The sequence below is a fragment of the Podarcis muralis genome, chromosome 7 (assembly GCF_964188315.1).
Source record: "Podarcis muralis chromosome 7, rPodMur119.hap1.1, whole genome shotgun sequence".
Classification (NCBI taxonomy): domain Eukaryota; kingdom Metazoa; phylum Chordata; class Lepidosauria; order Squamata; family Lacertidae; genus Podarcis; species Podarcis muralis.
The window spans coordinates 53,690,607-53,703,655 of NC_135661.1; the positions used below are offsets into that span (position 1 = coordinate 53,690,607).

The following is a 13,049-nucleotide window of genomic DNA, read 5'->3' on the forward strand; positions in this document are numbered from 1 at the left end:
ATAAGATTTAAATGCAGGTCTGGGAGTATTTATGGTGAACAGGGGATGACCTTCTCTTGTGCCTAAGAGAATTTTGAAATCAGTTTCAAAACAATGGTAAGGTGGTGCAGCAGTGATGGAAACATCAAAGTAAGAGAAGACTTGTTGTAAAAATGTGAACTATGGGTTGACAAAGGATTTATAAAAATAGAGTTATGAAAGAGATGTAGAGGGGGAAATCATTACATTAAGATCCACAATTGGGGGGAGTCAAAGGTGATTATATGTTTATGTATTTAATTCATTCGTTTATATAAAACAGAAAATGCAAAAATAAAATTTATTAAAGAAAAGAAAACCACATTGCCTTGGCAAGCTATAGGATGACAGCTACTAGGGTCCTATATGGCAAGGACTGAAAACCTTAGCGGTGCCTACTTTAAAAGAACAGATGAAAAATATGTGGGGGTTTGCTCCAGCCATCCAACTGGCTTGTTATGTTGAGGGTTAAGGAAAACAGGAAGTGAAGGGGTATTGAAGAATAGTTTTATGAGCAGCTGGTCATTATTCAAACATTAGTGTAAACTTTTAAAGTTTATTTTCAAATCTGCAGCTTTGTTTCAAGATTATGAAAGTCAGCTTATGACTCAAAGATATAAACATGTGTTCAGATCTACATTCATAATATACCAGTACGTAAAGGCAGATTTTGAAGAATGCACACCAAGAGCTGCCAAATTCGTCCAAAAATGCTTAAGAATCATTGTGCAAAATAAGGAACTGTGCCTCATCTAGTTAAGACAGTATCTCCCAGCCTAATTTCCCTTGCCAGGATATAGACTAAGCAGCTTGGAGGCTGGGAATTTTGTTGCATGGTGCTTAGACTTAGCAGGCTGCCCTGGTCTTGCTGCCCTAAGTGGTTGTAATAGGAGTGGGAATGTCAAACCCCACCCCTCGGTCCCTGGTCCCAAAAAAACTCACCATCCACCACCTCTGGACATCCAGCGGCAAGTCCATGTTCTCTTTGGTCCACACTGGGGAGATGTTACTGTCATAGCGGGTGTCAAACCACTCTGAGTCACTCACGTCCACCATGCACCTGTGACAGGTGCAGCTCCGTACAAAGAGCCCCTCCTTGCTGAGGCGCTGCATACCTGCGTAGCCTGGAACAAGCTTCACCCGGTGGATGCCGTTCAGCCCATTGGGGTCTAGGTAGGCGATGCTGTGGTGGGAGTAGGTGAAAAGGAGGGACATGATGAAGACGAGCAGGAAAGCCGTGGAGAGGAACCAGAAGCGCAGCGAAAACTTCATGGTGGGCATGGGAGGGGAGGGGAGGCCAGGAAGGGTCACTTGGCCTGTGTCTCTCTTGCAACAGAAAAAAAGGCAGGGGGGAAAGCTGGCGGAGAAAGTGTTTGGCTTCTCAAAAGCTTCCTCTGGGAACCCTCACAGTTCTCCAGGTGCTGCAGAGACCAACTTAGTCATGAAAATGCAGGCAGGTGTTTGGAACAGACCATCCCAGGTAGCCTCTCTTTGGGTTCTTCTTACATCAGTCACAACCTCTATGGCACCGCCCAAGCCTTTTGCATACAGAATTTGGGCCACAGAAGAGCAAAATAAGAGCAGCCTGTGCCCTCGTCCACTGTTTGACTCAAGAGAGAGCCGTTTCCACAGGTTATCCCAGCAAACTAGGTCCCCAACTCTGCCTGAGTACTTTTCCTTCCTGAGAGGAGGGGGAGAGCCTGTCCTAATACAAAGGAGAACGCCATGGTCCCGTCTGCTCCTGGACACACATTTCAAGGCTCTGCATCCCAGCCGGAGAAAGAGAAAGCAGCTGTTTGCCGAGTATCAGAGCAGCTCCATCCTCGGGGTTAATGAGCCACGTTCCCTCAGCACCACCACTCCAGCAGACGGGAAGCTCCTGCCAGTTCCCATCCCAGGACCTCGCCTCTGAGCTGGCAGCTGCACATCTGGATCAGCGCTGCCCGGGGACAGACGCCGCTTGGGTGGCCCAGGCGCTCTCTCCGCCCTCCGCTGCCGCCACACACGCTCAGTCTGCAGACACAGCTCCCGCTCAGCCCTGCAACTTCCTCTCCAATTTGGCATCTGGCAGACGTGGAAGTGCAGTGTCCCCGTGGCTCCTCCTCCTCCTCCTCCTCCTCCTCCTCCTCCTCAGCTGCTCAGGCTTTTAAATAATCCCTTGGCAATCTTTCCCTCTCCACTTGCTGGCCCAGAAAAGGTTCTGCTGCAACAAAGCCCTGAAACTGGAGAGAAAGAGGAGGATTTTAAAATGATAGATATGTAAAAGAAGAATTGTCAAAGGTCAGCAAGAGGGAGGAAGCCTCAGCTCAAGGGTGCCTGGTGGAAGGGACCCCCCCCCGCCCCCCAATTTGCTCCAACAGCCCTCAGGGAAGGCAAATTCTTGGTTGCAACATCTGATCAATGCAAACCCCCCCTCCCCTCCTGTAAGAAACAGGGAACTTGTGTGAAATAGTCCTCTCCTGCAGGATAGACAATGAAGGACCACTACAGATAGCTCAAGCCAGTCGCACCCCGGGGTACCACAATAAGAAAAAGAGCAGACTGCTTTCCATGGGCTTCTTCTCTCCCTTGTATCAATTGTGCCATGAATAGAAATCCACTATAAATCTTTGTAGTCAAAGCCGCAGATTGACACACTGGTCTCCTAGAACTAACACAGAAGGTTGAAGAAAAACCCTTTTCCTGGACCTACCTCCCTCTGTTGTGCAAATGTATTGCAGGCTGGGGGCATCAGGCTTCAAGTTAGAACTGCCTTTCAAAGTAGAAGAACCACATCCCCAGCTCTGGGCACTTTCTGGCATAATTTTGCATTTCTCACTGTCTTGCATCATGTCCTTTTGCTAGTAAGGCCTGAACCCCAGGGATAGGAACATGCTCTTCTAAAATAAAAGCAGCCATTAGCCCACAACATGACATCCAGCTGGTTTTGGTCATTCTCCTAGAATCACGTCTTAGAATTCTGCAGAAAAGAACAGCACATCCACAAACCAAGCTTGCTCCTTTATTTTAATCAAATAGGACAAACAACCCATCTTTCCCAACCCAGCTTGGCCTTGGATCAGTTCTGACACTCCAACAGCAGCCAATACTGCAGGCTGCTGTGTATCAGATTCATAAGCATCCCTTTTACAAGGAGGCAGGAAGGAAGCAGTGACTGGTCACCTCAAACTGCCCAATGGCATCCAAAACAATATGACCCACAGCCGTATTCCAAGCCCACCTCCCTGAAACACTTCTCCAAAGAATCACAGAATCCTAGAATCTAGTCCAAATCCCTGCAATGCAGGAATCTCAACTAAAGCATCCATGGCAGACATCCACCCTTTCCAAGGGAGTCCATTTCACTGTCAAACAGCTCTTACCATCAGAAAGTTCTTCATGATGTTTAGTCAGAATCTCCTTTCTTGTAACTTGAATCCATGGGTTTGGGTCCTACCTTCCAGAGCAGGAGTAAACAAGCTTGCTCCATTTTCCATGTGACAGCCCTTGAGATATTTGAAGATGCCTATCATATTTCTTCTTAAGTCTTCTCCTCTTTCCCAGGCTAAACATGCCCATCTGCTTCAACATTTCCTCACAAAGCTTGGCTTCCAGACCCTTTACAAGCTTAGTCACCTTACCTCACACATGTCCCAACTTGTCCATATCCTTTTTAAATTGTGGTGCCCAGAACTGGACACAGTACAACAGGTAGGATCTGACCAAGACAGAATAGAGCAGTACTATTCATTAGGGACATGGGTGGTGCTGTGGTCTAAACCACAGAGCCTAGGACTTGCTGATCAGAAGGTCGCCGGTTCGAATCCCCGCGACTGGGTGAGCTCCCATTGTTCAGTCGCAGCTCCTGCCCACCTAGCAGTTCGAAAGCACGTCAAAGTGCAAGTAGATAAATAGGTACTGCTCTGGCGGGAAGGTAAACGCCGTTTCTGTGCACTGCTCTGGTTTGCCAGGAGCGGCTTAGTCATGCTGGCAACATGACCCGGAAGCTGTCTGTGGACAAATGCCGGCTCCCTCAGCATATAGAGCGAGATGAATGCGCAACCCCAAAGTCTTCCACAACTGGAGCTAACGGTCAGGTCAGGGGTACCTCTACCTTTTATTTCTTCCCTTGATGTGGACACAATGCTTCTGTTGGTGCAGCCTAGAATAGCTAGGGAGAACCTCTCCAGGCAGATGTGGAAAAACCCAGAAGTTAGATGCAATGACATTTCCATACTCAGCTGATCACCAATTGCACAACAGTCTCCAGAACACAGCACCTTAAATTTGGGGGGGGGGGGGGGACCTGAGAACGATTCATTTGAGCAAACATAAATTAGAATTACTAAGTGGTCCTTAAGCTCCAGGTCTGAAGAGGATGCTAACTCCTAAAATCACCCTCCAGTGAGGTGCCAATTTATGTTACAAATGTACCAGTGAGAGGGTCAAATCATCACGCTGTTATATATGAGGCTGAGAGGACCCACAACTCTGTTAGGGGAGGAGGGGAGGACTCCTAATAAGAATCTGTTTAATTTACTGCAATAGGAAAAGACACAGATTCTTTTCTTCCCTAAAACAAAGGAAGTCTTCCTCTGGCTCAAACAGAAAGCTCACAGAGAGGATTCACTGGCAAGAGTTCAAGGCCGACTTTGTCAATAGAAGGACAAGAGCCTCTGCATTTCATTGTCTGCCCCACTTACATGCAAACACACAGTATGTCCATTATTCTGGCCAATGCTCTATTCATTCTGCAGCAAGCATGTTGCTTTTCACAAGAATCAATCCCTAATGAAGCTGCCCCTTACTTAAGTCAGTGAGTGCTCCTGGTGCATTATTTTTTAATATAGCCACTGTTATGAGATCAACTTGATTGAGATTATGGCAGCTGAAATTCTAGGCATACAAAGAGATTGGAGCAGCTTGAGTCATAACCAAAAGCCTGGTGGAGGAGCATCTACAACACTGTCTCAGCCCCCACACCTGTGGCTCCTTCTGAATTGCTTGTTAAATTGAAAAACCAAGTCCCCCACTTAGAAGCAACAGAAAAGGGTGGTTGCAGCACAGGTTGGTTTTACCCTTTCTTTTGTTGGACCAAGGCCTTTAACCAAGGAAACAATCTCTGAATCCAGGGAGTCTGAGTAGACAGGAAAAAATGGATTGCAAGTCTTTGCTTTTATTTACATCATGAAACCCTTATCTTGGGCATAAAAACAACTGCTTTTTGCCTTAGCAGCTGGGAACCTTTGGAACCCCTGAAGAAACCTCACTCATTTCACAAACAACGGCATTACATGTGGAAACCCGTTTTTGTCTCTTCTCAGCCCCACCACCAAGTCTTCATCTTTGCAGAAGTAAGGCAAAAGGTAAGGTAAAGGACCCCTGGATGGTTAAGCCCAGTCCAAGGCGACTATGGGGAGCGGTGCTCACCTCCCATTTGTCCACAGACAGCTTTCCAGGTCATGTGGCCAGCATGACTAAACCACTTCTGGCGCAATGGGACACTGTGATGAATGCCAGAGTGCATGGACCATTAGCTGGCCAAATTCTATATTTTCCCTCTTGCCCCCAATCTCTCTCCTACAGGACTACCAGCTTCAGCTCACTCTCAGCCCCCCTTTCCCCAATCTTGCTTTCGGAGATCTGCTCTTTGCTTTGCCCTTTGCTCCTTCCTCATCTGCACTTCTGATTTTTTGCTGGTATATAACTTGCCCATTCGCCAGCCATGCCCCCCGAGTCTCCCACAGCTTTCTTTCCATTCTTGCCCGAATCTTACCTAATGCCTATGCCTCACAAAGTCAATACCCATAAGCCTTCTTCCTCCTCTGGAAACTTCCATTTCTCTTCTGGCAGCAAACAGCCCCAGTCACCATCCATTTCATCTCCTCACCTCACCTGTCACTCCTCCTTGCTTCAAGCTTCTTTCTCCAACTTGCCCAATTTTACCCCGTCTAGGTCTGGCTTTGCATTTCTGCCTCTCCTTTTAGAACTGGCAAGCTTGGCCTGTAAGCTTCCACACTTTCGAAACTGAGCTACTGCTAGTGTGCGCTTTATGAAAGTCTGTGTCAATTGTTTCTGTATAACACACACACACACACACACACACACACACACGGTGAGAGAGAGAGGGAGGTACCTTGGTTTACAAACTTAATCTGTTCTGGAAGTCCATTCTTAAACCAAAACCATTCTTAAACCAAGGCACGCTTTCCCTAGTGAGGCCTCCCACCGCTGGTGCCCTTCCACCGTTTGGATTCCATTCTTAGACCGAGGTAAAGTGCTCAAACCAAGACACTATTTCTGGTTTTGTGGAGTTTGTAAACCAAATCGTTCTTAAACCGGACTGTTCTTAAACCAAGGTACCACTGTATATGCAAATTATTTTATAGTACAATAAATTGCTTGAATGATATTCAGTGGCATAAAAGTGACAGCTTCAGGATGCACTCAGGTCTCAAAGTCAAAAGATTCTGAGAGGAGAATCAAAGGTCTCCTATTGTTCACTCCGGACTTCAACTGCAGACCAGCTGCCTTGCTTCCCAGACATTCCTGCGACCTCTGATATTAAAGATTCTTCACCTCGCCTGCCTTCCTCAGATTAACAAATGACCTTTATACAAAATGTGTGCCCTTTGTGATTTGTTGGAATTGTTGCAAGGGTTGTTTATGTGTTTTGTCTTGTTTTTATTGTATGTCTGATGAAAAACTCCCGATTTGGTAACTGCCGAGTACATTCCATGAAAAAGCCCTGTCCTCATGCAGACAAAAACCTCAGCCATCCAAGTTAAGGGCTACACGCGCAAGGGCTGCTTGAGCCCTGCAGCCTCTCTCTCCTCATTATCCCTCCTCCAGCTGTGCAGTTTTGAAGTTGCTTGTTTCAAACGAACAATAAGCTAACATTAACCACAGCGTGCAACCACAGCGTGCCTGTCGATGATAGCAGTTCCTACAGTAAACAGGGCTCATAGCTACAAAGGTTATCATACATTTTACAGAATGCTAGATGCTAGTCTTGGTAGATCTTAAAGTTAGCTTTAAGACTGAGACACAGTTCATAGAACTGTAGAGTTTTAAGGGACCTCTGAGAGTCATCTAGTCCAACCCACTACAATGCAGGAATCTCAACTAAAGCACCCATTATAGATGGCCATCCAACCTCCACTTAAAAGCCTCCAGTGAAGGAGAGTCCTGGCTACAGGTGGTAAAATTACTAGCTGAGAAACTGAGGTATTTCATGGAAAACAAATGATTGGTCAGGACTGCTTGGAACTTGCCATTTCCTGGGATTCATGCTAAGAACCCATCACTTTGGCCTGATTCAGCGGGGCACTCCTAAAGTTCTTAAGCAATAAGAATGACCTGGGCACGAGAGGGTTCTTGATTCAACAGAATTCTTTAAAGAAAAGATTGCAAAATGAAAAGAAAGATAAAATTTTGGAAAGAATCGAAGAGTTGGAGAAGAAGTTAAGATCTAACCCGAAGTCCCAACCGATTCTGAGAGAAATTAAACTTCATCAGGCACAATATTCTAAACTGATAAATCAGGAAATAGAATGGAAGATCAAAACAATGAAACAAAAAACCTTTGAGTCGGCTAATAAATGTGGGAAACTGCTAGCTTGGCAGTTGAAAAGGAGACAAAGACTGAATACAGTAACAAACTTAGAGATTGAAGGAAGGAACATCCAGAACCCGGGAGAGATTAGAAAGTGCTTCCAGAGGTATTTCAAAAAGTTATACACTCAAGGGCCACAAGATGAAGCAGAGATTACACAATTTTTGGAGAAAAATGGATTAGCAAAGCTGTCAGAAGAAAATAGAACAATTTTGAATAGTAAAATAACGCGACAAGAGATTGAGCAGGCCATCCAGAGTTTGAAACAGGGCAAATCACCAGGGCCAGATGGACTGACCTCTAACTACTACAAGATATTGAAGGACTATTTGATACAACCATTGTTGGAGGTCAGTAATGAAATAATGGAGGGGAAGAAGGCGCCTGAATCGTGGAAGGAAGCATTTATCACATTGATACCAAAGTTGGAAACTGAAAAGACACAACTTAAGAACTACCGTCCCATCTCCCTTTTAAATGTGGATTACAAAATATTTGCAGATGTTTTGGCACGAAGATTCAAGAAAGTTTTAAGTGAGATAATCCATAAAGACCAGGCAGGCTTCCTCCCGGGCAGACACATGTTTGCAAACACAAGGAACATTATAGACATATTGGAACTTTTGCAAACAAACATAAACACTAAAGCAGTTCTAATTTTCATAGACGCGGAGAAAGCCTTTGACAACATATCCTGGAAATTTATGAAGGGGAATTTAAAAGAAATGGGAGTGGGACGGGGGTTTGAAAATGGGATTGAGGCAATATACTCAGAACAAAAGGCTAAACTGATAGTTAACAATGTGGTTACAGAAGGGTTCAAAATTGAAAAAGGTACACGACAAGGTTGCCCGATTTCCCCATTACTGTTTATTTCGGTTCTGGAAGTGCTCCTGAATATGATTAGGGGGGACCGGTTGGTGGAAGGGATCCAGGTCGGAGCGAAACAATATAAACTTAAAGCTTTTGCAGATGACCTAGTTTTGACACTACAGGAGCCGGAATCTAGTATGAAAAGAGTATTACAACTGATTCAAAACTTTGGTCGAGTGGCAGGATTTAAGTTAAATAAGCAAAAAACCAAGGTTTTGGGAAAGAACTTGACAGATACTGAGCTGGAACAGCTTCAGAAAGAGACAGAACTAAATATGGTTAAGAAAGTTAAATATTTGGGGGTAAACATAACAGCAAAAAATCTGAGTTTATTTAAAGATAACTATGAAAAATGTTGGTCAGAAATCAAGAGAGACTTGGATAGTTGGTCAAGACTAAAACTTTCTTTGTTAGGCCGAATAGCTGCCATCAAGATGAATGTATTGCCAAAAATGTTATTTTTGTTTCAGACACTACAGATTGTAGACAAGACAGAGTGTTTTCGGAAGTGGCAGAAAGATATCTCTAAATTTGTCTGGCAGGGCAAAAAGCCCAGAATCAAATTTAAAATACTAACAGATGTGAAAGAAAGAGGGGGCTTTGCCCTGCCAGACTTAAAGTTGTATTATGAAGCTGCAGCGTTCTGCTGGCTAAAAGACTGGTTACTTCTTGAAGATACGGATGTCTTGGACTTGGAAGGTTTTAATAATGCGTTTGGATGGCATGCTTATTTATGGTATGACAAAGCTAAGATAAATAAGGCCTTTAAGAACCATATTGTCAGAAAATCAGTTTTTAATGTCTGGATAAAATACAAAGACTTACTGGAGAGTAAAACTCCGAGGTGGCTGTCACCCCTGGAGGCCAAGGCTCAAAAAAGAGCCAATATGGAGGCCAATTGGCCAAAATACTGGGAGATAATAGAAAAAGATGGTGACAATTGGAAATTGCAGAGTTTAGAGAAGATGAGAGATAAAGTGCGAGACTGGTTACACTATGCTCAGATTAAAGAAGTGTTTAAAAATGACAAAAAGTTAGGATTCCAAGTGGAAAAGTCAAAGTTAGAAACTGAACTGTTAGAACCTAAGACGAAAGTACTTTCAAAAATGTATAACTTGCTGCTGAAATGGAACACACAAGACGAAATGGTAAAATCAACAATGATAAAATGGGCCCAGGACATTGGGCACAATATTATGTTTGAAGATTGGGAAAGGTTGTGGACCTCTGGGCTGAACTTCACTGCATGTAATGCATTGAAGGAAAATGTGATGAAAATGATGTATAGATGGTACATGACCCCTGTTAAATTAGCCAAAATATACCATTCGTCTGATAGTAAATGTTGGAAATGTAAGGAAAATGAAGGAACATTTTTTCACCTCTGGTGGACCTGCCCTAGAGTGAAGGCCTTCTGGGAGACAATATATAATGAATTAAAAAAGGTGTTTAAATACACCTTTACTAAGAAACCAGAGGCCTTCCTCTTGGGTATCGTCGGCCAGAGTGTGTTAAAAAAGGACAGAACATTCTTTATGTATGCAACAACAGCAGCAAGAATATTGATTGCCAAGAATTGGAAAACTCAGAAGCTACCTACTGTGGAAGAATGGCAGATGCAGCTGATGGACTATATGCAGCTAGCTGAGATGACCGGCAGAATTCGAGACCAGGGAGAAGAAAGGATGGAAGAAGACTGGAAGAAATTTAAGATTTACTTACAAAAATATTGTAATTTGGTTGAGTGTTGAACCGGATGCCAGAGCAGAAAATAACTGTCTATCACTAAATTAGATTTAAGGATGAATTATATGCTAACTAAAATTAAGATTATGAGTAAAATGATAATTTGTTTGAAATTAATTTAATAATGATGTAAGTGTACGCGGGAGGTGTGGGGGAGTCCTATGTAACAATTGAGAGATGTTAAATGGACAATGATGAGATGTGTTTTTTAAATGCATGTTTTATATGAAAATTTTAATAAATATATTTAAAAAAAAAAAAAAAGAATGACCTGGGCACTCAGGTTCAATGAACAAAGGTAAGTTATGCCTTCACTCTTAAGAAAGTCCAAACACACATATTTGCTAAATAGCTTCATACACACCTGGGGTGGGGTGGGGGAGGTGGAAGTGACAGCAATATATGGAAGTGACAGCAATATGTTTTGTAAATTCTGCTAAGATACTTTGATACCTAATAGGAACGGATCCTAGGATTACCTTGTTATCTGAAATAGTCAATGCAATTGATATATTTTAGTTTGGCAATAAATCTTGGCTACCAAAATACCATTGCATGCCTCAGAATAGGTAGAAAAAAACACAATTATTTATTTCTTTTTATAGGAATTTATACTTCACCTGTCAATAAAATTTCCAAGACTGCTTAAAATAATTAATACATATCAATTATAAATATACAAAAATATTCTAGGTACAATAAAACTATTATGAGTAACCTGGTCGACTTCCAACCTAGTCCTAGTGTTATGGAAGAGGGAGAAAAACTTAGCTCTATCTGCTTTCTCCAAGCCATGAGTAATTTTATAAACTGTCATCATGTTGCCTCTTACTCACCTTTTCTCTAAAACTAAAAAGACTCAAATGCTGAAACATTTCTTCATAGGGGAGTCACTCCCATCCTCTTGATCATTTTGGTTTCCCTTTGCTGAACCTTTTTCCAACCCTACAATATCCTTTTTGAGGCGAGACAACCAGAACTGGATACAGCATTCCAAATGCGATCACACCATAGATTTGTATACTGTAGTGGCATGATGATATTGGCAGTTTAATTTAATGATCCCTAGCATAGAATATGCCTTTTCCACAAATGGTGTACACTGGGGTGACATCTTCATTGAGTTATGTACTGTGACCCCAAGGTTTCATTCCTGGTCAGTCACCACCCTGGGAGCGTAGCTGTGAAATCAATATCTTTTTGCCCCAACGTGCATCACTTCACAGTTGTTACACCGAACTGCACTTGCCACTTTGCTGCTCATTCTCCATCTGGAGCTCCTCACAATCCCTTCTTTTGAGTTGCAGTCCAAAATATCAAGAGGGCACCAGGCTGGGGGAAGCTTCCCTGCCCCACAAAGCCGTATGCTCCCTTTATTCTTTCCAACACAACCCTGCCTGTAATGTATTTAAAGGCAAGGTGGTTTTTCTTCTTAAGGACCTGCGAGTCAACCATTATGCCCTAGAATCAGGAGGTTTATCAACCAATTCAGCAGACGAACTGGCAAAAAGCACCTCCAGTTTCCGTGTGGAGCCAGCACACATTTACCTACACGTGCAATAGGCGAAATGGATCCCCTCCCCCACCCAGAGATTTAACTGCTGCAGCGCCTGGAAAGTGACCTGAATCCTAAAAGATGTCAAGCTGGTCAAGCAACTCACTAACTGAATAGCTTAACAAGGCATGGCCAAAAGGCAAAAATAAGCTCAATTATTTAGCTCCACAACAGGAAATAATTGGAATGTATGCAGAAAAAGAGCAAGAGAAAGTATGGTCCAGGATCTGGCCCATAATAGTTTACATGTGCCACCCAAAGAAATGCAGTCCTTAACATGAAAATGCTCTTCTCTCCTGGCTCAGAGGTGTTAGGTTTTTGCTGTTTCCCACTGACCTGTGATGACCCTTCAAGGGCTCCCCTTCACCAGCACATTTTGTATTTCAAGACTGAAGAGGACAACTCTCAGTCTCCTCTACTCAGCATCTCATGTCCTCCTTCCTCCTCCTCCTCTTCCACCTCTTCCTCCAGCAGGTCACTCTGATGCCCACCCAACAGCCATCAATTGCTCCAGCTTGTATCGATGACACCCTCTCCCTCCTCCTGCCTGGATTTAGCCCCTCCCCTTACATTATCTGCCAAGAGGCAAAGCAAGCTCTTCTCTCTATGGGCTCCTTCTTAAAACAGCAGCTGGAGGAATCCAGGGTAATCCCTGCAATGGGAGAGAGATTTGCTGCAAAAGCAGCTCTGGCACAGCTGGAAGCAGTTAGGGATTTGCACTTCCCACCCCTCAGCAAAATCCCCAGAGCGGCTTACAAAAGGGGGACTTGGGGCAAGAAAACTCACTTGAAGCATCTCTCCCCACTCACTCACTGCCCCTCAAAAGCTATGTATGCCGCCACCACCAACCACATCTGGCTATGGATTATGAATATTTAAATGGCTCAGATAGGCAGCACCTTCTTGAAGTTGGTTCTGCAGTACTGGCAAAGAGACCAAAACCAGAACACAGCCACCATGCATATACAAAAGCTAGCATGGCAGGGCATGCCTCAACATGCCAGTTTTCTCTGCGGTGGGAGTTTGTTAAAGGGCATCAAGTCCTCTAGATCTAGATTGAAGGTGGGCAGAAGGATTCAGGCAATACTTTTTTACTCCCAGTTGTTTAACAATATTAGCCACCCCACTCCCACAAAGTATATTGCAGTAATGGAGAACGCTTGTGATCACCACAATGGATTTTTACATGGAAGGACTGTGCAGTCCATCCAGTTTCAGTACTCAGGAGAAAATTCTTTAATGCTATTTCTTTTGTAACAGTCT

At 43.7% G+C, this 13,049-nt stretch overlaps 1 protein-coding gene across 3 annotated transcripts in view; it reads right to left on the reverse strand.

Moving 5' to 3' along the window:
* Positions 1-13,049, reverse strand: part of ST3GAL2 (ST3 beta-galactoside alpha-2,3-sialyltransferase 2) — a 35,684-nt gene that overhangs the window by 12,640 nt on the left and 9,995 nt on the right. For 2 of the 3 annotated variants that reach the window (XM_028739461.2, XM_028739462.2), the window contains exon 2: positions 961-2,240. In XM_028739461.2, coding sequence (XP_028595294.2) covers positions 961-1,299 — 339 coding nt within the window. In that variant the 5' untranslated portion in view covers positions 1,300-2,240. Of the gene's footprint in view, positions 1-960; positions 2,241-13,049 lie in introns of those variants that run through there. The other variant, XM_077931771.1, reaches the window with a different exon arrangement.